Source organism: Exophiala xenobiotica, assembly GCF_000835505.1.
Source record: "Exophiala xenobiotica strain CBS 118157 unplaced genomic scaffold supercont1.3, whole genome shotgun sequence".
Lineage (NCBI taxonomy): Eukaryota > Fungi > Ascomycota > Eurotiomycetes > Chaetothyriales > Herpotrichiellaceae > Exophiala > Exophiala xenobiotica.
In genome coordinates, this window is record NW_013562492.1 from 4,491,149 (window position 1) to 4,513,552 (window position 22,404).

A 22,404-nucleotide genomic window follows, 5' to 3' on the forward strand; every position below is an offset into this window, starting at 1 on the left:
TCCCAGTCCACAAGTCGACACCTTGCCAAGAGAATTCATTGCTTCCGGACTGTTCTGTTCTTCTTTTCTGGGTATTGTCGACGACTCAGCGAGGAGAAGGCAGTGCGAGAAGAGCAGCCGCGATGGAAGGGAATGAAGTGAAGCCAAGATTGAATCTCCTGCGGACAACAACAACAACAACGCCAGGCCGTCGGATGAAAAGGGCGCCAGGGTGAATCACGAACACGCCAGTTGAACTAGCACGGAGAACCCAGGTTTCTGTGCAAACAAAGACGGACCTTGGGAAAAGAAAAAGGAACAGCATCAGATTTGCTTTGTCTGTGCTTCGTTGCTCGATGTATGTTGAAGATTGTCTTGGAAGACATGAAGTGAATGTCATGGACTGTTGTAAGGCAGGCATATCACGTGAGAAGGCTGGACTTCCCACCGCTTTGAGTTGGGTAGTATCGACATGCCGGGACCAGCCTGCGAGCATCCTTAACGTCCTGTTGAAAGTCAGCACAGCATAAGGCATCTGGATATTTGTGCATCTACACTCAGGATACTGGCAGTTAGAGCTACTCGCAGACTCTGCTTTCGGAAGCTGGACCCTTTACAGTTCACAAGACTCGGAGACGCCTCCTTTACGCAAGTGTCGAACTCAAGAAGACAATACTCTACAAGGAGCAGGATGAAGATGGAAATCTCTTCAAAGGGTATCATTCTTTCAATCATCCATTGCATATGCAATGCCAGGCCCTCTATGGGCATACCCCTATCCCGTATGATCATTAGCCTTGACGTCTCCTTTCTGTACCCTGTAATGTACACAACTCAAGATACCCCACGGAAACCATCCAAGCACCGAGGACACACGCCACACCCAAATCCTCCTTCTCCATCCCAGAAACCCCAATAACCCGATTGCCTTGTCCGCGACATCATCTATACATCGCGTGATGTACGGGCTCCACGTAGTAGTGGGTAGCACCGTCCGGCGATGTAATGATGAGCCGGGACTCCTCCAGCTCAGTCGGCGCGTTAGGTCTCATGAGACCTGGAAACGCATGCGGCGGGTTAGCGACGAGGAGTCGCGGGTCGATTGCCGCATTGGTACGGGCGGCGGCCGGCTGCATAGCAGGAGCAGCAGCAGGTTGTACCTGCTGAGGTTGTTGTCGCTGTCGTTGTCGTTGCTGCTGTTGCGGTTGCTGTGGCTGTGGCTGCGTGGGGCCCTGCCTCGCTCGCGACCGTGGTCGACCTGCCCGCGTGATTCCAGGATATTGCTGGAGGATCCCCTGGACCCATTCATCATGCGTCCGATTGTCAATGTCTGTGATCCTGGCAGGCTGCACATTGGCCCTGTGCATCCACCATCGAGGGAGCAGAGCGGGAGGCAGGTTCTGAAAGGCGGACGCGCCGTTACCAAGGCCTCGTCTGACGGCCAAGGTCTGCATGCGATGCCGGAGTGCCAGTGTGACAACTTGCCGGTCGGATGGGATGGCAATGGGCAGAGGGTAGTTGACAAGGAAGTAGTCAATGGGTAGTCCGCTGTCGACGTACCCCAGCCTATTCCTATTGGTGTCAAGGATGGGTCTCAGGAGGCGGTTGTTCTGAAGATCAACACGCATGGCCGTGTTCAGGAGTATCTGCTCCCTTGTCAACACGCCGATGCGCTCCACCTCTGACGCACCTGGCTCGCGGCGGCCGGTATTGAAGGAAGGAACATCTATCGCCTCGCGGAAGCGGATACGCCGCATGTTGAAAACATTGGGAGCAGGCATCGCTCGATTGTCGAGATTGACGCGGTCCATGATGTCTGCCATCTCGACACGAGGGTCGAGACGCAGCCAAAGCTCCATCATCTGTCCGAGGACGTCGACTGTTACCCAGCGAGGCAAGTGCCAGAAGTAACGGAGCTGTCTTCCACTTGGGCTTGTTTCGATCTGGCCGGTTTGCTCGTTCACAAGGAGAGGGACTTCGATGTCCGTGAGGGGGGAGGGAGCGGGCTCGAGCTGGAACAGCGCTGGGTGTAGATTGTCCTCTGCCAGCATCTGATATGGATGTGGAGATCCATGTCCATTGGCTGGTCGACCGGGGATTCTCTGCCGGACCGCCCTCACGTTTGCACGCACGTTATAGCCCACGTTGTATGCGGGAAAGGGCGGCCGAGCAGGCTGGTTCGCAAGCAAGATCGGCGGAAGCTGCGTGTTTGCAGGAATCGTGCCCGGGATGTCGATGATGACTTGCTTCGACAGTTGGCTTTGTGCTCTTGCGGATGCCATCTTTCCTGATCTTTCTCCGTCAAATTGGGAACTTGTGAGTGCTGTTGATGTGTTTTGTTCTGATTGACAACTTGCGGATTCTCCAGGTGAAGCTGCTCAGCTATGTCGTGGGTGCTTGTGCCCAAATGCTGTAAGCGGCGGAGCGAGGTTTGAGGAGTTGTTCAGTGGACAGAGGCTCGTTGTGTTCAGGAGAGGACTGAAGAAGAGGAAGATTGGTGGTAGAGACGTGAAATTACAATGTCCATGAACTCAAGGTAGGAGTGCTGCCTCAGTCGAGATGGGATCGTGTTTTTGTAGTTTCTCAGTGTTGGTGAAGAGGGTGATTGAGATCTCTGTCTCTGGGAGTGAAGAAGAAGCGTTGCTGGACAATAGAAGAGCGGCTTGCTCGGTCATGCAAGGCTATTGATCTCAAAAGGATTGAGGCGGCCGAGGATTGAAGACAGACTTGTTGACAAAGGAAGTGGAAAGGCAGTGGTTGAGCTTGTTGCTTGCAGTTACTGGCAGTGCTTCGTGATCTTCCATCGTGCCCTACTTAAGGCAAGCCTTCAGAAGCAGTGGCTGTGTCCGCTCTTTTCTCGCCAGGAGTTGAATTCTCAAATCTGAGATTTGGCTTGTCCCAGAACCTGGTGAGGCTGAAAGAACCCATCGAGCCTCACCAGGACACTTTCCAAACATTTCTTCTCCTCTGCTCCATAACCCTTCCTTGTTAGATCTTCGACTCTTGCCTTGCGGAAGGGGCTGGGGAAGTTCGTCAAGAGCTTTCCAACATTCAGACCTTCCTCCTGGCCCTCCTCTTCTCATCTCCCCCATCCCGAGGATCTTGGACACACCCATCAATTGAGAAGGAGTCAACAACCCTCTCATCACCATCGTTGTCGGCAAAATGTAGTCGACAACTCCAGCCCGTGTCCATGCTGATGCCACAGCGCAGCAGACAAGGTGCGTCGATCTTTTCCAATGATTTTTCCATGAACTGACCTGTGACACCCGATTCAGTGCCTCCCTCTCCCCTCTCCTCGTAACTGGACCGGGCCGCACACCTTCTCCCTCGAGAAGTAAAAATATATATTAACAAAGGAAAGCGTTGGCAAATCCTTCTTCGGTCGACTATGGAGTGATCATCCGTTTCTGGGGCACCACAGTGGCCGCGAGTTTCAAGCGGGTTGCTCCAAGGAGGTTGATGCTCAACGTTTCATGGGTCTCAAGTTGTCAAGAACGCATTGCTCGTGACGGCCTCAAGAAAGATCAAGTCATGAAATTCATGCACATCTCGTCGACGGGGCAAATGAAAGAGAAGATCTCAAGGGCTTGTTGCAAGCGCTCGTGGACGACGTGGGCCTCCACGCCTATATCGACCTCGACTGTCTCAGAAAAGATCAAGCATTGCAAATCATGCGAAAGATAGTCGATGGTGTCAACATACAAGAGCTCGAGGTCCTCAGAGCCTCTCCAGCTCCTGAAACGATCGATGAGAGACAAGAATCTCCAGAGGCACAACCTCACACTCCGACAATCGACCTAGACAATAAGCGTTGGGGTTTTGTCTGTGACCGTTGCAATGCCCACATTCGAGAAAAGAACGACTTTCACAAACAAGAACAGTATGGTACCTAGAGACCTGGGTTCAAGGTGTCCAACTGCGATCTTACCACTGCCGAATGGTACGGTGCCTCAAGCGAAGGCAGGACGGTACTGCTGTTCTGGAGCAGAAGCTCGTCACCTCCTATGCCTGGCGTGCCAGGACGCCTTGAAGGTAATGCCTCACTTCCTATGATGCGAATTCACCATCACTGACAAAGGAATCCGGGCCATTGCACCCTGTAAGTCCTTTACTCGCGGTCGCATACAGTCTCTCCGTTGAGTAAAGGGATGTTGTTGGTGATCAGACAAGGCCATGGGAATCGGTACATGGCCCTTTCGAAATGTGCTTTGTTTCTTGGAACCAATACCAAAGGCTTCGGGAGAGCTCCGACCATGAGCCTATTGGCCAACATGAAGACCAGCATGGTCTTCAAGTCCCGCGCAGTCCGCGAGTGGCTGAAAGCGAGATTCGGTAAAGAAACCCGGCAATCCGGGACACGAGAGGTGTCACCATCGTATGTTGATACCCAAGTATATCCAGGATGGAGATGACTGACATCTCTAAGAGCCAACCTACCAACTTCAGACGTCAAGAGATCTACTTTGAGATCGACCATGAAGGGTAAGACATCCTGGAGTTCTGGTGGGTCAAAAGCGTCGCTAACTGCCCAACCCTAGCAACGCCGTGATGGTTGAGGATCCAGCAGACGACCAGAACGACCCGCCGCCGCATGCCATGTAACGAAAGACGGCAAACGAGATCGCCGGAGCAATGGGACAGATCCGCCGCCTGGGTCTCCGGATGGCCCTGGGGGGAGTTATGCTGATTTCTGCAGAGGCAGCTGGGCACAACTTGCAAATGGCGAGGAATGTGCTCTTTCTTGGCCTGGTGTTGGCGGAGTCAGTCTCGGAGAGAGACACCATCTTGGAGCAGACGGTTGGTCGGTGCCGCCGACCTGGACAGGTCAAGGACGTCCAGGTATACAACCTGGCATCTGAAGCTGGATTTGGCCGCCGCAAGGCTGAAGTTGCTTGTCGATGCCCCACCTCTGTCGCCCTGCCCGGACGTAACTCTACCAGATGCTCCTACTACGGAGGACCGCTGGGAGGACCAACAGAACAAACAAGAAACTGCACCTCTGTCGCCATGCCCAGACGTAAGACCGGACTTCGGCGATAACCTTTGTGGATCTGTACGTTCAGAGCCACAATTGTGGTACACCGTCTGAATATATGAGACGGGTTACTTTCGCAGTTGGACCTTGCTCGTTGGCATAGTCAGAAGCCGGTTGGACCCGGCGACGACTCTTCAGCCTTGTCTTTGCTCTAGCCGTGGAGCCGCGCATTCGTGCTGGACCCAGCCGCCTTCCAGTGGTTCGAGACGTCACAATTCCTCGCTCCACGGTCGACACAATCCTGGCGGAAAGACAGGTGACGGCAAATCTCAACCGCGATGTGCGCGCGATCGTGGACGCGTTGAATCAAGTCCATCCACGTCCTGCAGATGCGAGCATGGTCGCCTATCTCGAGGGCGCGTCGACCGTTACGCAGCTCGCATTGTCAAATGAGCTACATCAGGGTAACCCGGTGGCGGTGCGAGAGATCATCCAAGACATTGTGAGAATGTACCATGGTGCGCCTATCGTGGCCGGACAGGGTGGGGATTGGCATCAACAAGGTGTGACCGTTGATCAGCACGACCTCGAGCACAAACAGTCACACGTCCTGAGCTCGAAGCCATGTTCGGCGAGTTCGGGAGAAACATCCAAGTCAGTGTCATCCGCAAGCCGTCAGTAAGCTGAGTCCCATATCACACCTTTCTTTTTCAATTCCTCGGTACCAATTTACAGTTTCGCAGTGATCGAACTCATATTCGCGCATGGGCTGATGGTGGTGCTCTTGCCAAAGGAATGATACTGGTGAGGAATTGGATGCCCTTTCGAAAGATTGGCAGAAGCCTTCAAGGTAGCTGGGGTTGCAGGCTCGGAGTCATGCTCAGCTTTCTTCACCAAAAGGATAGTTGAATTTCAAAAGTCCATTCAAGCCACCAACCCATCCGTCGTCTGACTCAGTCCCTGCACCCGTTCTTCGCATTATGCAAGGTATCCCACTGACAAACCCATCTGCTTCACTCCTGATTTCTTCTGCAGAGACGCGAACTTCGGTACCGACGCCGATTCTGTCTTTTCGTCTCATGCCATCAACGCTGACTTCGACTTCCCGACCCCTGTTTTTCTCGCTCAACTTCAGCGTGATCGGTGTAGCGGCCGGTAGTATTAGAGGCCGAAAACTCAAGCTTCGCGCGCAGATGGGCGTAAGGAGCAAAGAAGGCACCAACGGATGTATGATGCTTCCACCAGCGCTGAGACTGTACGCTGTGCTTCCAGTGGGTGTGGAGATGATCATGCCGTCGGCGACAGCTTCGGTGAGAAAGCGACCTCCGACATAAACATCAACGATTGCAAGATGCGGATCTCGACCTCGGTGGAGGATGACTTCGTTCATTGCGTGCGTGTCATGGGCGATATCTCCGTTGGTAGTTAGTCGGTTGCCGTTGGCATCGAAAATGCCGACCTTGAGACGTTGTCGGACCAGAACCCTTGCTCCTCTTGTGGGACCCATGGACTTGCCACGGATTGAGGACCAGCCGGTACAATCACTTTGCGGAAGGGCTTCATTTTGAGCCGAGCCTTCTATGACAGCATGTCTTTCAGAGGCAGCGCCTGACATGTAAACTTCTCGGAACGCTCGCTTGTACTCGGCAAATCTCCACTCGCTGAGAAAGCCGAGGGTACCCATGCTGAAGGAAAGAATCGGCGGCACTTTCGACGACGCCGCGAATTGCGATGCGGCGTGTAGGATTGTTCCATCCCCTCCAAATGTGACAACAAGATCGACCTTATCGTCGTATTGCTTTGTCGAGTCCGCCGAGTTCGAGCAGGAAAAGTGATCCCCGGGTAGCTCATCACCAATTTCTGAGGATACATTCGGCTCGACGATGATGTTGATCTCCGAGTATGTGGATCTGACATGCTTGCTGAATTCTTTGAGGGCCTCTGTGGTTTTTTCAGAGAGGTCTTTTTTGATCAACAAGATGTTCCGTGGTGGTTGAGACCATTCAAGACAAAGCAATTCATGAGCAGGAGTGTCTTTCAAACGGGAGAATCTGCGAGGTGGCAAGTTGTCTAATGTTTGACTCTTTGCGTTCCATCTGGTCGAACTGAAGGCGCGGCCACGCCCTGGTCCTCGAGGGGTCAAACATGGCTGGAAGTGCACGGGTTGGTGATGCTTGACTCTCTTTGCCAAGCAGGTGAATTTTTCAGCTTTGACAATGCATGTGCTTGCTTGTGAACGCAAAGACATGAGTTTGATGGAAACTGCTGCGGTTATGCAGGAAGGGCTGTTTTGGAACGGAAGGAGGAAGGCGGTTTGTGTGCTTCAAATTTAAGCTTCTCCAGCGGATCTGTGTGTCTGAATTGGAATCAAACCAGAAAGCAAATGATCGACAAACACACAACTAGAAGCATCAAGCATTCTATCCGTCTATGACCGGGGTGGGACGCAAAAAGCTGGAGATGGATAGAAAGAGGGAGGCCATCATAGTGAGCCTCGTGAGGTAAGGAAAACAGGGGCCAACGATAATCACGTGTTTGTATTAGTCAGCCGTCTCTTGACTAGCGTGACTTAGAACATTAGCTCCTGGTTAGGCTCCTTCGGGTCTATCGGATGCTTAAGGACAGATTAGTTCCAGTTAGACTCAATAGACGGTCACTAGGCGGATCTAGTTGAAGCAGGCACCCAGTGCCACCCTTAGAAGCTCCTTCTTCATAGGCCCTGCGCAGTGTCAGCATTGTACGAATGCAGGTGCCTGCACCGCCAGAACGCAACAAGATCATGGCTTTCTCCCTCACACGACGCATTCACACTCCTGTCTGTTATCATTGCTAACACTCTTCGCCCAAAACTCCTCACTGCTCATGCTTTGCTGCTTTATGTTGGTTGATGGCTTCGCCTCTGCTCTCTACGCTTCAACATCGCTCATTTAAATGCTGACCGCGCCTATGTGAACATATCTAGAGATAGAACACACTTCCAAACCTCGACCTCCTGATCTACCCAATATGGCGGACGATTCCCTCAGAAAGCGCACGACCCACTCGAATGTTGCCGCTGTACTCAAGGCTACAGCCGGCGACGGTGCGGTTGCTACAAGAGAAGAACCACATCCAGCTGGAGAAGTCAAGTATGGAACTTTGAGCCAGATAATTCGTGCTCTTCTGCTCTTGACGTGGTTCAATTGCGGTTGTGTCTCGATCGGGGTCACTCAACTCCTTGGAGCACCGCTATACTGGTGGAATAAAGACTACTACTATGCATACATGGCGTTGACGAAACAATCTTTCGGTATTTTGGCAATCGCAGGAACACGTTGGTCTGCACCTACAAAGGTTCGAGTGAGTTGGGACAAGGACTTGCGAGGGCAATTCCACAAAAGCACATCGGGAAGGCTTGAAACCTCATTTCCAGAGCGTCTGGTCTACATTTCCAACCATCAAGTCTACACCGAGTGGCTGTACCTATGGTGGATAGCATACACAAGTAGGATGCACGGTCACATTTTTATCATCCTGAAGGAGTCTCTCAAATACGTTCCCGTACTGGGACCTGGGATGATGTTCTATGGCTTCATTTTCATGGCTCGCAAATGGATACAAGACAAGCCACGTCTACAACATCGACTGGAGAAGCTGAAAACGCGCCACAGTGGTCCGATGTCCGGTTCTGAAGGACTGGATCCGATGTGGTTGTTGATCTTTCCAGAAGGCACAAACTTGTCGAGAAATACAAAGAAGAAGAGCACTGCATGGGCAGAATCGCAGGGAATAACCGACATGAAGCATGTATTGATTCCGCGAAGTACCGGACTTTTCTTTTGTCTTCAGCAGTTACAAGGTACAGTAGACTGGGTGTACGACTGTACCATTGCATATGAAGGAACTCCGTATGTGTAACGAACCGGCCTCCAACACTAACGTAGCTGACGACTTTCTAGGAAAGGAAGCTTTGCACCGGACTTCTTCACGATTCGATCGACTTATCTGCAAGGACGTCCGCCAAAGTGCGTCAACATGCATTGGCGTCGGTTTGCTGTCGCTTCGATACCTCTCACCGATGCAAAAGAGTTCGAGAACTGGTTGATGGATCGCTGGCGGGAAAAGGATGCCTTGCTCGAGCAGTGGTACGAGACCGGACGGTTCCCTGCTGATGCAGAATCGGCAGACCTTGCCAAAGGCATTTCCAGGGACGGATTCATCGAGACCGAAATTACGCTCAACAACTGGATGGAAATTGGGCAGATTTTTGTGGTATTAGCGTCCGCCGCATTAGTGGTCAATGTGACCTTAAAAGCGTACGGGATTTTAAAAGACCTTGAGGTGAAAGGCGTTCAACCATGGTCAGACGACGTTATACGAGACCTTCTTGAGCATGTCTGGAGCGTGTTGGGTATGGCTTCCAGCCTTAAGGCAGGCTTTCCTTAACCTTCCGGCTGCTGCATGTTGACCGGTCACACAAGGCATCTAAGAATGACCATCACGATGATCAAGCCAGCGGGAATCGCTTGAACGAGCCAATAATGCGGAACCCTACCACTCTCAAGACAGGTCTTGGACCAGATCAGGCAATTGCTTAGCCCTGTCAGCAGCGATTTGTTTTGTCTCCTGCAGTACAACCGTCTCATAACGCCCAGTTTCGGGATGCGGGCATGGAGAAACGGCCACCGATTTATTGCTCGGCTTGTTGGCATGCAGTACCGATATCCCCTTGCAAGCCTCATGCGCTCCCTTTCTTGGCTGGCAGGCAGCCCGACTTGCACCAGACACGTATGAATCAAAAATGTCTCAAACTGAGCTAGCCACCAATCTCCAAGAGTGTCTGTTCTCCCTGCTCTTCGGATTCGCATTCAGATCCCCTCGCTTGCGTTCTCAGATTAGCGAGACACATAGCACGACATACCTACTGTACCTACCTACCTAGGTACCTTGGGTATCCTGGCTTTCCTGATTCTCGGCCTGAAACATGGTCTTGGCATCGCCGCAATTCGCTATGGGCTGTTGGTGGCTGTTCCAGCCCTGGAGCGAGCCCATCCCTTCTCAATTGTCATATCACTCACATCTCGAGCGACTGCGTATGGAGTGAATAGCTATTGGTTATACTCCTAGCAGCCGTTGCGTCCGTCGACCTACATACCCGACTTCCCTTTCAAGGCCATGCAGGCTTGCTTGGCGTTCCGCTGTCAAATCCAAGACGTATTGGCAATTGTTTCCCTTTCTTGAGTTGCTCACTTTCCACCTTCTACCGAGCTATTCATGCCGTGCAACACAGGCTAGGGGTACCTGCCTGATCCTGACATCTGGGGCCAGAAGTCGTAGCATCGTCGTAGAGCAGGGAAAAGAAACCCATTCAACCCATTCACGTTGCCCCAAAAAGAATGGAAAAAGGCGACCGAAAACAACTCGCCTCCCACTCCTTGTGATACAGTTACGCCAATTCCGCCGGAAAATGCCGGTCGGTGCACAAGAACATACAGAACCCACAGAACTACTACGAGTAGCAAGTGCATGCTGTACTCCTTATGTCATACAAGCTCTACTTAATTGGTCCCCAATCGCGATATCCTGTTTTTCGGTAGCGATACTGTTAGTCACTGGGATGTCCTGTCAGCATTGGCCCGCAACGAGACAAGACCGACCTGCCCTGGTAACCGGTAAGCCATGAAAATTTGTTCGACATCTTCCTCCTTGACGACTATGCAACACCGACGGGGAAGGGAGTAGCGTGAGAGGATCCGAATGTGGGGCGCGGAGTCGATCACGAGGAATGAGGTGTTCCCATCAAGGTATGTTCGGATACAGGTGGCTGCATGTCGGATGTTACATTTCCACATTCTCAAAGATGTGGAAGTTCGTAAAGTCCAGCCCGAATTGTAATTGTGCCGCCTCTTGTCTTGTTGTTTGTTCCTCCTACGTTCCTTGCAAGCCGGAGTGGTAAGAGGGGCCTTGCAATGCGTCCGTCCCGAGCGCCCCGACAACAAGGGCTTCGGTGTCTTTCCATATCGGTTGGTTCTCAGATGGATCCATGAAATACGCCCGGGTCAGCCGAGTATGCAAGGAGTGAGTGCATGGCATGGGATACTACGCACAGCCTTGTTACACAACAACCCCCTTCAAGGGGGTATAAAGTCGACGAGACGGCCCCGGATGGTCTTCGATGAAAGCCAGGTCTGCCTGCCTGTCCATTACTCCCTCCTTTCTTTGATGAGTCTCGTATTTCGTCGTTCCTGCACCTACCGACCGACAAATCTCGTAATCACATCTCGTTCCTGAACCTACCGAGTGAACAACCGTCCCCATCACTGCAGTCATGGCACCACCCCATGCGCCCAAAGCACAGATCCCAGCAACCTTCCAAGGCCCTTTGCAGGTCATAGCAGCCGGGCTTCCTCGATGCGCGACGTCGACACTGAAAGAAGTCTTCGAAGACCACCTTGCTATCGGTCCGTGTATGCATATGAATCGGTGCCTGCCCCATCCCGCGACCATGAAACTTGTCCATGACGCCCTGCGCGAACCCGACACGGCCAAACGCCGCGCGATCTTGTACAAGCTGTTCGACGGCTACGCCGCCACTGCCGATTTTCCGGGACACCTCTTCATCGAGGACCTGATCGACATGTACCCCAAGGCCAAGGTTGTGCTTAACGTCCGCAAGGGCGGTGCGGCAGACTGGGAAGCCAGCATGAAGACGACCATTGCGCCCTTCATGTCCTGGCAGTACCGGGTGGCGTGCTGGTGGAGCGTGCCGGACTGGTGGCATTATCAGACGGAGATGGCATGGGTAGATGATGTCAAGAAACGGTTTGGAGTGGACCACTTTTGGGACGCCGCCGCATACGATGCCCATAATGAATGGGTGAAGAGGGTATGTCGAGAAAGAGGGACAGATTTACTCGTGTGGGAGCCCGGAATGGGCTGGGACGGTTTGTGTGACCTCGTGGGCAGGAAAGAGCCGACAGTGCCGTTGCCTAGGAACAATGATCGCGCAAAGATGGAGAACGTCGTGCAATGGAGAATTGCCTTGGGACTGAGATTGTGGGCGAAGAAAGCTGGGTTGACCATCGCGTTAAGTCTGGTGGGTAGCTGGGGGCTGGGGAAGATGTTGTCGATTGTCTGATCTGGATCATGGATGAAGAGCGATGCTCGTGTGCTGATATACCATATGTGCTAAACATGGACTGGCCGGAGTTGGATGATTTGGTCTGGCATGGCGGATGGGGTCCAGGTCTGTTGTCCAAATTGATCCGGGAATCCGAGGGCATATATGTGAGCAGCGAAAAATGTAGAAATGTACCCTTTATTGCTGTCAAGAATGATATCAAACCTAGTAATACAATTTCTTCCTTCTCTCATGCAAACATCAAAAAGCCTAAGAGGCTATCAGGACAAAGTCAAAATTCGGCTCTTCCCATGTAGGATCAAAAGGTCCCATCGGCGTCGATACAAGGATGAAGTCGCGCTTGTCGAAAGATTAAAGTTTGGTGAGAGCGGCATTTTGTACAAAGATGGTTTCTCTGCTTCGAATTGTTGGCGGACTATGGCTGGCGAACCATCACGCCCGGAATGAGAGCGGTGGCATACATCTGCAGATCGTCAGAAGTCTGAGTTTGTACGGTGACAGAGTAGCATAGGCGCTTCATATATGATACTTACGACAGCAGTGATTGACGAGAGTTCAGCCTCGCGTCTATCCACCTTCTTGGTCGGCACGGGCACTAAGCCAGCGTCCTCCCAGCCTTTCAAGATTTGATCCGGCATTGCTTTCATTGCATTCAGGCTCTCAATCGTTTTCGGATCCTCGCGATCTGTGGGAGAGGCACCCTCGGCCATCTTGTCAATCAGTGGCACTACAGTGCGAAGGCCCAGTGCTGCCCCAAACTCGCGGAAGGCCAGGCGCTTTTCGTGCGGATTGTTAAATAAGCCGAATCTTTTGGCGGCGTATAACAAGTGGTTGTAAGCGCGATATTGCAGCTTTGCAGGCCACTGTCCACTGAGAGGCCAGGTCGGCTCCGGGACCAGCCAATGTACAGTCCACAGCGTCATTCCGAGGTCGAGTGGGTCAAGAGAAGAGTAATCTTCCACTTTGTCATCGACTATCTTCTTGAGAGCAGCAATTTCCTCGTCAAGAACATGATGATTGTCACTGGTTTCCTGGAGGCGCTTATACATGACGTAACCGTCGATGGGGTCGAGGTTGCCCTCAGAGTGAACAAGAGGCCTTGACAGGTCCATGGCGAGTTTCCAAAACATCCTGGGGCGTTTCGCGGACACGTTTGTCATGAAGCGAAATAGGACAGCTTTGGCCATCGACACTGCTTGGTCGTTATACCATTTGTTGCCAGTCACTACGAATCGTCAAAGAGCTGTATCGTGGAAAACAGAAACGGGTCACAAGACTCGTGTTTGGAGGTAAACTTACCAGATGTCATCCGATTGAGAGCGTGCATCCACACGGTCAGGTAATGGAAGTACTGGCCGTCACCATCTGGGCCAGCTTCATCAAGTTTGCCAATGCGAAGGCCGCCGTCCAGAGGCTTCTCCTCCGTGGCGCCAGGGAGTCTCTCTTTGCCGTCACGAGTGTAGCCTAGGACATTGTGGACAGTGAATACCAGGTTTCTGGCGCAGGTGAGGTAGCGATCCTCATGCGTGAGTTTGTATAAGGTCAGGAAGTTGACGACAGCGAAGCCATCCGTCCAGAGATAGCGTCCTCGATGCGCTTCTACGAGAGGCGCCGGGACCCATTCGGCAAGATTTGGGTCGTCGGGCGCCGGGAAAGGACCATAGACCCAGTCCATAGCCTTGAGAAACTTGGACAGTTTCACTGCGTCGCTGGACGTCATGGTTCTTGTTGAGAATGATGGGAGATGGCTTGGGCCGTGGAAATGGCGGAACTTGCTTCTTTTAGACGACAGAGAAGTAGAAAGGCAGCAACGGTGTGCAAATAAAGGGGATAGGAGAACTCTGCACGGTTGATGAAGCGTTCTCGAGTGATGCGATACTGAGTCAAGCCGTAGGCTTCTGTAGAAGGTGTTGTGCATCGGTCGCGATCAGGAAGGATTAAGAGAAGAGTGGACGAAGAACAGACATACTCCGAAGATATCATCTGACGAATTCATGATGTTCAGGTGTATCCGAGGTGCCTGCAGGCGTAGTCTGATCGTGTCTGATGTAAAGGGTGGAAGTTGTAGTTGAGGAGGCCTCATGTGATTGGTCTGAATAAATGGAGAAATCGAAGGGCAGTAACGACTCTCACATGAAGAGCTTACTGGTGAGCTTCGCTGAAATGAAGCTGTCTACCCAATAGAAGCCTCGAATTGGAGTCCATGCCTACCTGGTAGTGAGAAGAGGTGTACATATACCGTTGTGGAGCGCTTTGGGCCTTCTCTCGTCAGGGCGGTTTAGGCAGGAATAATTCGCGTACAGAGTCTGTGATTCAGCAGCTTCAGTCTTCGGAATCAAAAGCATCAGGATAGGAGATAGAGACTGAAAGAGCCGTATAACGCAGTGGATAAAGGAGTTGAGTTGGAAGAGGACGACACCTTGAGCAACCTTTTCCTCGTCGGCACAATGTCCTTTTTATCTCCGGCACGTGATCCGGAAAATCGGAACGCGAACTTCCGGTTCTGATAAATCACGTGATATATCTATGCCCCTCACTGTGTGACTGGGTGCCTCACGCATTTTCTGCGTTCCGATGAGGGGTCGATGGTCGATTGTATCATTGTACAGCTGCAGGAAGGTGGGTGCTGTGGGTGCGTGGTGCTTCACCAGCGCAGTTCGGTCGAGTTCCATCGTCCTTCCCTCCCGATTATTACATGCAAACCTCTTCCACTTCTTTTCCTTCTAATCTACACCAGTCCATACAGCACTCATCCGTCTCTTGAACATACTTGTACACCCACTCAATCAGTCAAAATGGTTAAAGCAGGTAAGACTTCCGCCAAAGCCATGCCCCAAGTCCCGTTATCTGTGCCCCGGCCCAGGGAGCTACACCTCGCTTTGTTTTGTCAGCATACCAGGTATTCATTCGTAGCAATTGGCACTGACACTACATCTCTTCAGTTGCCGTTCTCCGGGGAGACTCCAAGGTCAGCGGCCAAGTGACCTTCGAGCAAGCCTCTGAATCCGCTCCTACCACCGTCACCTGGGACATCACCGGCCACGACCCAAACGCCGAGCGTGGAATGCACATCCATCAGTTCGGTGACAACACCAACGGATGCACCAGCGCCGGTCCTCACTGTACGTGTCGCTGTCCCACAAGAGATCAGGATCTATAGGCTGACACCCGTTGTTCCAGACAACCCATTTGGCAAGACCCACGGTGCCCCATCGGACAGTGAACGCCATGTCGGTGACCTTGGTAACTTCAAGACTGATGGTCAGGGAAATGCCAAGGGAAGCGTGAGCGACAGCCTCATCAAGCTGTTTGGCGAGCACAGTGTTCTTGGAGTAAGTTAATCCTTTGTCGCTGCAGACATTGATTATATCAGCTACTGACAAGTCACCTACAGCGAACCATTGTTGTCCACGCCGGCACTGATGACCTTGGCAAGGGCGGCAATGAGGAAAGCAAGAAGACAGGTAACGCGGGACCTCGGCCTGCGTGCGGTGTCATTGGAATTGCCGCATAAAATGGTATGGAAATGTACTCGGGTCAAGCGTCCATCTTCGTGTGATTCCAGACAACTAGAAGGTTTCATTGCAGATGCCATCTGATCTACGGTCATGAGATGCTTGTGTCTGGGATGATGGAATGATAAACCTAGCCTTGCCAGCAGCAGTACTGTACGAGATATAGCCACATGCAAGCACACAAAAGTACAAAAGTCCATCCAACCAACCTTTGAGATTCCAATGGTTTCCATTCGTCTGTACAAAACATTGAAACACCTCGCCATGAGCAGAATTCGAGCCAGCACTTTCATCCAAAGCTGTCTGATAATCTCAGTGCAGCGTACCTAATCCTTACCATAATCATGCTATGCTCTTCTAACGCACTTCACGATCCAGTTGCCAGACCTCGAGTCTCCAATAGAGCGTGGCCGCTCCACGGATCCACAGTAAACAAGTAGACGTACATCCTCGCATTTAATCCTCGCAAATGCCAATGTTTCGCATGAGCCGTGCAACAGTAACCAAAGTCCGTCCGTGGGTGGTGTACTTCTTTGGACGGACAACATCAAAAAAAAGCCCACGATCACTACACCTCGGCCGCGGTGACAAACCTCTCCATAGGTGGTCGTTCCAGTCCCCTTTCCTTTTCCTTTTCATCCCCACCATCGATGTCGGTGAGGGCCAATTTCTCCGCCTCAATCGCCAGACCTTTCGACGGATCGCTGGCTACCACGACTTCCGGATGTCCTCCCAGCCCGGTTCCATTGGCGTGTCCGTTTGCTGTTGCTGGGATGACCGAGACCGACTCGCCTTGCATTTTCTCGACGACCGCTTGCGTCATGGCCACGGCGTGTGCGGGTATTGGGCCCGGTTGAGGCTGCGCGGGAGGATGGGGATGTGGCGACGAAATCCTCGAGGGCTCTTCCGATACGGCCTGAGCAGCAGGCGTGGGAGCTGCTGCCGTGGCGGGTGCCGAGGGTTGTTCCTCGTTCGTCCTGCTCTCTATCAACGTTGCCGCCGTCGCTCCACCACCCGCGGTGGCGGCAGCTTCTTCGGCATCGTGATGCGCCTCCGCCGTGCCATTAGCACCAGTTTTGCCAATATGGGCCGAGACATCAGACAGTCCTTTGCCTGGGTGGACGGGGAGATGGGTATAATCAGCAGCATAAACGATAGGCCTCCTCTTCTCGATCTCCTCGTCTGAAGTCCTTAATTTACCCTTCTCTGAACCAACAACCAATCTCTTCCCGTCGAGCCATTGGCACGGACCGCGAACCCAGCCTTTATTTCCGTCCTTTTCGACGGCGGCCCGTGTTTCGTCGTCGAGATGTGGAAGATCGCCCCATTCCCAATCGAGGTCGCCGCCGTATCGTTTCGGGAAATCTCTCGTCTCCATGTATTTCGACAGTGTAGGTTTCACCTCATGTTTGCTGAGGATGAAGATTTTCGAGACTGTAACCGGATCGAACCACCGCTTGATCCAGCCCCATACCGTAGGGAAGAAGGATGGGGAGCCAATTATCTACCGCAGTCAGCCTCGGCTTTGAGTATGTTGACATCTATCCACTCACAAATATCCTGTCCAAGGTTTCTGGGTAATGCGCCGTGGCCAGGACACTGGCATCTTGCATATGTCCCTTGAGATTCCAAAACTGGGTCAATCCAACGCCAGAGATATCGACAATGTTTGTCGAGTTCGTTACGGGCACTTCAGGGTTCGGGCGTTCGAGGGTAGAAACCAGCGGCAAGACAAAGTTGAGGAGATTCTGGTATAATGCGAAAAGAGGGAGTAATTTTGCCGGCGTTGGGAGGGTCTTGTGGTAGGGGAGACTGTCTTTATATGCTTGCGACTCTTTCTGGTATTTCGACACGTTCTTGCTGTCGAGTCCTTTGATGTGGTACACGTAGATGGGGATGCCTCGCTTGTCTCGGTGACCAGTCCATTGGGGGTACTATGGCTATGTCAGTTCTTTGTGCCCAATGTCCATTGCGCTGAGGTTATGGTCTGTTACCATTAATCGCGCTCTTTCGTACGTCTCAACATCGAAGTGATTATACAGCTCGTCGACGCGTTCGGTCTTGAGCCACTTCTCTGTGTCTGTAAACTGTCCGATTGCGCCGTTGATGTCGAACTTGCGGGCCCTCAGGTATCGACTGCAAACTACGTCAGCGCAGGCCGGGGCGTTTCAGGTTGCACAGCACGAACAGCAGTGTGGCATCATCGTGAGTGGGTTTGCCATTGACTCCATCGGGCGACCACCATCCTCCTTTTTGTAGTTGTCTCTTGAACTCGTCGAGTTTGCCTTCTTGGACCGGGGTGAGATGGTTTAACGTGCCTGCCAGGGGATCTGTGGTTGTTGTCCTCGTCAGGGTCGAGTGTGCTTGTGTCGATCGATCAGAGTGATGCGAAGTCTGCGATTGACCGGTGAGGGTTCTGTAGAGTTGGCTCATCGCGCGGAAATCAGGCTTGCCACCATGCAAAAGGATCTACACACTCGCACAGGGGGTCGCTCAGCCGGAGATGGGCTCAGAGCAGTATGGGAAATGGTGAGATATTAGAAGATTCGTCTGAGAGCACCGAAAGAAATAAAAAAGAGCTGTGATGACTGTGTCGGTGTAGCACTCTAGACTTGTGCTTTGAGCTATTGCCAAAAGATCTATTCAGGAGCCGTGCCGTATCCGCAACATTTAGGTCAAGGGTCGCACGTTCAAGTTAGATCTCATAGGGCGCGCCGAGGACGAAGAATCAGCAGAGCCAATGGCCGAGGCAGAATTGTATGGAAGGCGCTGTTCGCTGATATCATCTATCAATGGTTTGGGGGTTGATGATGCATAAAGAAAAATGCATCCAGCGCTTCAATCTCGTACCGCCGGTGCCGGGCATTGGCGATGCCGAGAAGCGAGGCATAAGTTCCACTCCAGGGCTTGCACCGTGGTGACCGTGGCACCCACAGATCTTACGGGCGACAAGGTGGGCACTGGGGGGCACTAAGTTAGGTAGGTACCTTACCACCTGAAGACCACTACGAGTAGGCTTGGTGGGTGACTGGATATTCCATCCGTCTCTCTCGGCCGTGTCTCTCACATGTTTGCCAATTCGCCGGGCCTCAATTCCAGCACGCTCTTAGCTGACAGGTATTCGTGCGATTTCTACACAGTAATAATAAGTGATGGATTCTCCGTCAGCTGAAGTCATGCTTCTAGATGCATCATGTAAGCTGCTTTCTATTTTTGCCGTGCACGTCTAACCTGGACTGGGCCATGGATGCGAGTCTTCAATCACTTCTCGTGGCATCATGGTCAAGGTTGAGGTGGAATTCTGGATGAAAGATCGATATTCAACCAACAAAGCGAATTCCGGCGCTGGACCATCCTGAAATCCCCAGGTAAAATGCTTTTCTGACTTCATGAATTTTCCTGCCCTTTTTTGGCCGTCACTCAGAGATGATGTTCATGATAATATTGCAGCAGCATGTCTAATCTTCCGTCAAATCCCCATACTCCCACATACCTCGACGTTTTTCCTTAGCCTCATCCTGAAGGACTTTCAACTTCGTCAACGTGTCGGCGGCTTGACGTTCCCATGCCTTCAATTTCGTGGGCACCATCCCTAGGCCTTCTCTGATTACCTCAGCATTGATGCTTTCATCAATCTTGGAAGAGATCTTCGGGTCGAGCAGAGTGAGATGTAAAGTCCCGTCGGGAGCGACGTAGTCAACGTTGGCCACCAATTCCCGATTTTCGGTCTGCTCCATGATGAAATCTACCGTGTCTCGGAGATACTGTTGCGCGGCGGGTAACTGCAAGAAAGAGAGCACCGCATCTGTGGCTTGTGGCTTCAGTTTTTGAGTTGAGAACTGAGGTTGTGTTAGAGGACGTAGGCGAGACCAAGGAAGTGTCTCCGAGTTTCCGTAGTCGAGATAAGTCACATCCACTTTCTTGCCATCACGATCGACTCTGCGTACTTTGGCCCGGTACCACTCATTGTCGGCAGTGAATTGGGCAGCAACGACGTCGCCAACTTTGGGAGGACCGGCGAGAGGCTGATCATTGGCTTTGTTGAGGTGGAATGATTTGAAAGCATTCATCAGCTCGGTCAAGCCTGTCGTGCCCGACCCAATTTGCTGAATCTTGAGTTTGCCAGCCTCATCGACATGCGTTACCATCACGTCGCGATAATCCTTTCTCCTCTCGACCGATTCTCCATTGGCGCCGTCTGTGCCGTTTGTAGGGAGAGGAGTCTCCTCCTCGGCTGCGTCTTTGCTAGGGTCCCAGTCATGCCACATTCCCTTTCGATCTTCTTTTGCTTTCTTCTCTGCAGCGAAGAGCTCGTTGGCATGTCCACTCTGCTCGGCCGAATAGGCGTGGACCTCTGCGAGACCTTCTTCGACCAGTGCCTTTGCAAAGTTCTCACGTCCGACATACATTGTGCCAATAAAGCCGCCGACCTTGTCCGTGTTCTCGACGTCGATTTCAACATCTCGTTGCATACATCTCCTATTGGCGAATTCCAAGGCTTCCTGGCCGAATGGTTCGGCAGTATCTCCCTGCTGTCTTGCAGGCTTTGGGGTGCGGATTCCGGACAGGACAAAGGTAAGTTTGGCATTCTCGCGAGGGACGAGGACGACAAATCTCGAACCGGCTCGAACGAAATCGACGACGGCAGGGACTTTCTTTTGCCTCTGCAAGACCGAAGCTTCCATCTTGGCTTTCTGCAAGCTTTCAGAGTAATCCTGATATTGCTTGGTCACAGGCGGTTTGGGTGACCACATCCCTTTCTCTTCCTTTTGAGCGGTTTCCTCAGCAAGCAGTAAGGCATCGTAGTCAGGCGATCGATCATCGTCATCGCGCCGATGTCTGATCACGGACGCATAGCCAGCTTCGACCAAACTCAAGGCAATGTTCTTCCCGTTGACGACCACTGTAGCTACTTCTCGCTCCTCAAACCCTTCCGAAGCAGGTTTCTTGCCGTCAATGCTGACTTTGACATGCTTGCCGATCAAGCGCTTCCTCAAGAACTCCTTGGCATCAGCACCAAAGGGAGCTTGCTTGGGATCCGAGGGCTTGGGTTGCCGTATACTCGATAGCGTGACTTTCCGCTCATCGCCAGACCGCGTGCGAATGAATACGGTTTCGGCGTTGAGTACCCGAGAGACGATAAAATCGGCTTCTTGTACACCAGCAGCTTTGGCAGCGGAAACACCTGTGAAGGCACCCTTTCGGGCATTCTTTGCTGCGTTCTCGGCTTGTCTGAAGTGCGCCATCTCATTGCCAAGTAGAGTGACATGCTGGTCGTTCGATCGAGCCAGACCAGCTTCGAGCAGGAATGTTGCAATGTTTCCTCTGGGATGTAACACATTTGCCATGAGCTGATTCTGCGGCGTAACACCCAGTAGTTCTACGGCACATTTTCGTTGATGTAGTCGTTCCTCCACAAAGGCATGAGCTTCGGTGCCGTAGGGCTCAGCGGGTATCTCTTTGCCCTCCGGAGACGTTCGCTTGGTGGCAGGAGCTCGTATACCAGCCAGAACCAGCATGGTCTGGATGTGTTTTGTCGGGCTAAGCATGAGACGCGCAATCAGGCGGTCACCGGTGAGGACACGCTCAATAATGGCATCGACTTTCTTGCCCTTGTACTGCTCCACCAGCGCATTGGGATCAGAGACTTCTGAGGATGCCTCTATCTGGCCGCCCTTCCCCCAAACGCCTTTGCTTTGTGATTTGGCTTCGGCTTCCAGAGAGCGGAGCCTGTCCAGGTAAGCCAATGCATTTTCGTCGTCTTCTTTCTTTCCTGCATCTTCCCGCACTTTTGCCCAGCCTTCCTCCACGATCAAGTCGGGTAATTCAGCTCCGGTAGGAAGTTTGACTCGGCCGTATTCTCGTTTCGTGGTAGGGATAGCATATAGGATCTGGAATTGCACGACTTTTCCCAGGCACTGCTCTCGAATGAACTCGCGGGATTGGAATGCAAAAGGCTGTACAGTTAGCTTGGACCGGGCCACCGAAGAGACTTGCAGCTTACTTCGTCGCCTTCTCTCTTCAAGCGAGGAGCTGAAATGTAGGCCAGAGACAAAGTTCGCTCAGCACCCTTCTGGTTGGTGATGATCAAGGTGTCGCCTGACAGGACACTTTTGACTCTGGCTTGAAGGAGGGCCATGATGCAGGAAGCAAAGATGCAGTTTGGAGGCGGTCAGGTATGTACAGAGTCAACGAAGAGCAATTGAGGACGGACGCTATGCAGCTAGACTGAAGTGTGGTAGAAGTTCAAGTGGCTTTGAGTGGTCTCGAGGACAATTGCCAACACCGACTTTAAGTCAGTAATGGACAGTTTTCGATCTGGAAAATGACGAAGTGTGGGGTAAATTGTAAACATTCTTCCACCACCAACTCGAAGGTCCTCACCCTCAGATCCTTGTGGCGACTGCATCACGAGGTGCTCAATACATGGCTAATATCTCACTTACACGGTGTTCAACAATGTATCAACCGCAGAAGAAAGAGTCACCCCCAGCAGCACACCGACCCAACGAGCCCTGCCGAGACACATCTACCGGTCTCATCGAAACCAGTCCTGTCAAGACGCGGTCCGACCCTGTCACTCCGACCTCTTCTCGCTGTGATATACCATAAAGTGTCCAGCAACGAGACAATCCGCCTTAGGCATTGTCGGCATGGATATTGCAATTCCTCCTTCCCTTTCGGGATCCACGCTTATCTCGTGCTGCGGGGTTCGACCAACAACGGATATCAGCAAGAAACTAGGTGGGAGAGATAGATATAACACAGTACTCTCTACAAAGTCCTGATCTTCTAGGACATATGAACGCTGC

At 52.2% G+C, this 22,404-nt stretch overlaps 9 protein-coding genes across 10 annotated transcripts; 4 read left to right on the forward strand and 5 right to left on the reverse strand.

The window, feature by feature from the left end:
* Positions 1-920: 920 nt before the first annotated feature.
* On the reverse strand, positions 921-2,261 carry PV05_05928 (uncharacterized protein; the record flags this gene model as incomplete). The annotated part of the gene is made up of 1 exon (XM_013462504.1): positions 921-2,261. One exon carries the CDS (start codon positions 2,259-2,261, stop codon positions 921-923), a length of 1,341 nt encoding a protein of 446 aa, XP_013317958.1.
* A 1,992-nt stretch (positions 2,262-4,253) lies between these two features.
* Positions 4,254-5,639, forward strand: PV05_05929 (uncharacterized protein; the record flags this gene model as incomplete). Its single annotated transcript, XM_013462505.1, has 5 exons — positions 4,254-4,357; positions 4,411-4,464; positions 4,521-4,580; positions 4,679-4,742; positions 5,121-5,639. The coding sequence occupies 5 exons, from the start codon at positions 4,254-4,256 to the stop codon at positions 5,637-5,639; spliced, it is 801 nt and encodes a 266-aa protein (XP_013317959.1).
* A 198-nt stretch (positions 5,640-5,837) lies between these two features.
* On the reverse strand, positions 5,838-7,205 carry PV05_05930 (uncharacterized protein; the record flags this gene model as incomplete). Its single annotated transcript, XM_013462506.1, has 1 exon — positions 5,838-7,205. The coding sequence occupies one exon, from the start codon at positions 7,203-7,205 to the stop codon at positions 5,838-5,840; it is 1,368 nt and encodes a 455-aa protein (XP_013317960.1).
* A 476-nt stretch (positions 7,206-7,681) lies between these two features.
* Positions 7,682-10,343, forward strand: PV05_05931 (uncharacterized protein). Its single transcript, XM_013462507.1, has 2 exons — positions 7,682-8,844; positions 8,896-10,343. The coding sequence occupies exons 1-2, from the start codon at positions 7,964-7,966 to the stop codon at positions 9,380-9,382; spliced, it is 1,368 nt and encodes a 455-aa protein (XP_013317961.1). The 5' UTR covers positions 7,682-7,963; the 3' UTR covers positions 9,383-10,343.
* Positions 10,344-11,264: 921 nt separating this feature from the next.
* PV05_05932 (uncharacterized protein) lies at positions 11,265-11,929 on the forward strand (the record flags this gene model as incomplete). The annotated part of the gene is made up of 2 exons (XM_013462508.1): positions 11,265-11,822; positions 11,903-11,929. The coding sequence occupies 2 exons, from the start codon at positions 11,265-11,267 to the stop codon at positions 11,927-11,929; spliced, it is 585 nt and encodes a 194-aa protein (XP_013317962.1).
* A 309-nt stretch (positions 11,930-12,238) lies between these two features.
* PV05_05933 (uncharacterized protein) lies at positions 12,239-14,476 on the reverse strand. The gene is made up of 3 exons (XM_013462509.1): positions 13,377-14,476; positions 12,611-13,302; positions 12,239-12,540 (listed from the first exon to the last, which is right to left on the reverse strand). Exons 1-3 carry the CDS (start codon positions 13,993-13,995, stop codon positions 12,493-12,495), a joined length of 1,359 nt encoding a protein of 452 aa, XP_013317963.1. The 5' UTR covers positions 13,996-14,476; the 3' UTR covers positions 12,239-12,492.
* A 282-nt stretch (positions 14,477-14,758) lies between these two features.
* PV05_05934 lies at positions 14,759-15,800 on the forward strand. Of its 2 annotated transcripts, XM_013462510.1 has the most exons (4): positions 14,759-14,885; positions 15,020-15,199; positions 15,258-15,409; positions 15,472-15,800. In XM_013462510.1, the coding sequence occupies exons 1-4, from the start codon at positions 14,873-14,875 to the stop codon at positions 15,589-15,591; spliced, it is 465 nt and encodes a 154-aa protein (XP_013317964.1). In that variant the 5' UTR covers positions 14,759-14,872; the 3' UTR covers positions 15,592-15,800. The 2 variants fall into 2 exon arrangements, with proteins under 2 accessions (XP_013317964.1, XP_013317965.1); XM_013462511.1 differs by having other exon boundaries at positions 14,759-15,199.
* Positions 15,701-18,387, reverse strand: PV05_05935 (uncharacterized protein). Its single transcript, XM_013462512.1, has 4 exons — positions 17,781-18,387; positions 17,587-17,728; positions 17,146-17,526; positions 15,701-17,096 (listed from the first exon to the last, which is right to left on the reverse strand). Exons 1-4 carry the CDS (start codon positions 18,023-18,025, stop codon positions 16,161-16,163), a joined length of 1,704 nt encoding a protein of 567 aa, XP_013317966.1. The 5' UTR covers positions 18,026-18,387; the 3' UTR covers positions 15,701-16,160.
* Positions 18,388-18,745: 358 nt separating this feature from the next.
* On the reverse strand, positions 18,746-21,887 carry PV05_05936 (uncharacterized protein). The gene is made up of 2 exons (XM_013462513.1): positions 21,597-21,887; positions 18,746-21,549 (listed from the first exon to the last, which is right to left on the reverse strand). Exons 1-2 carry the CDS (start codon positions 21,729-21,731, stop codon positions 19,051-19,053), a joined length of 2,634 nt encoding a protein of 877 aa, XP_013317967.1. The 5' UTR covers positions 21,732-21,887; the 3' UTR covers positions 18,746-19,050.
* Positions 21,888-22,404: the final 517 nt, after the last annotated feature.

Coding starts and splice junctions, on each gene's coding strand:
- PV05_05936 (XM_013462513.1), bottom strand. CDS start 21,731: ATGGCCCTCCTTCAAGCCAGAGTCAAAAGTGTCCTGTCAGGCGACACC. Junction 21,550..21,596: donor TGAAGAGAGAAGGCGACGAA/GTAAGCTGCAAG, acceptor CTAACTGTACAG/CCTTTTGCATTCCAATCCCG.
- PV05_05931 (XM_013462507.1), top strand. CDS start 7,964: ATGGCGGACGATTCCCTCAGAAAGCGCACGACCCACTCGAATGTTGCC. Junction 8,845..8,895: donor ATTGCATATGAAGGAACTCC/GTATGTGTAACG, acceptor ACGACTTTCTAG/GAAAGGAAGCTTTGCACCGG.
- PV05_05933 (XM_013462509.1), bottom strand. CDS start 13,995: ATGCACAACACCTTCTACAGAAGCCTACGGCTTGACTCAGTATCGCAT. Junction 13,303..13,376: donor TCTCAATCGGATGACATCTG/GTAAGTTTACCT, acceptor GACGATTCGTAG/TGACTGGCAACAAATGGTAT. Junction 12,541..12,610: donor TCTCGTCAATCACTGCTGTC/GTAAGTATCATA, acceptor GACGATCTGCAG/ATGTATGCCACCGCTCTCAT.
- PV05_05934 (XM_013462510.1), top strand. Junction 15,200..15,257: donor CACCAGCGCCGGTCCTCACT/GTACGTGTCGCT, acceptor CCGTTGTTCCAG/ACAACCCATTTGGCAAGACC. Junction 15,410..15,471: donor GCGAGCACAGTGTTCTTGGA/GTAAGTTAATCC, acceptor AGTCACCTACAG/CGAACCATTGTTGTCCACGC.
- PV05_05935 (XM_013462512.1), bottom strand. CDS start 18,025: ATGAGCCAACTCTACAGAACCCTCACCGGTCAATCGCAGACTTCGCAT. Junction 17,729..17,780: donor CACGATGATGCCACACTGCT/GTTCGTGCTGTG, acceptor CGTAGTTTGCAG/TCGATACCTGAGGGCCCGCA. Junction 17,527..17,586: donor ACGAAAGAGCGCGATTAATG/GTAACAGACCAT, acceptor ACATAGCCATAG/TACCCCCAATGGACTGGTCA.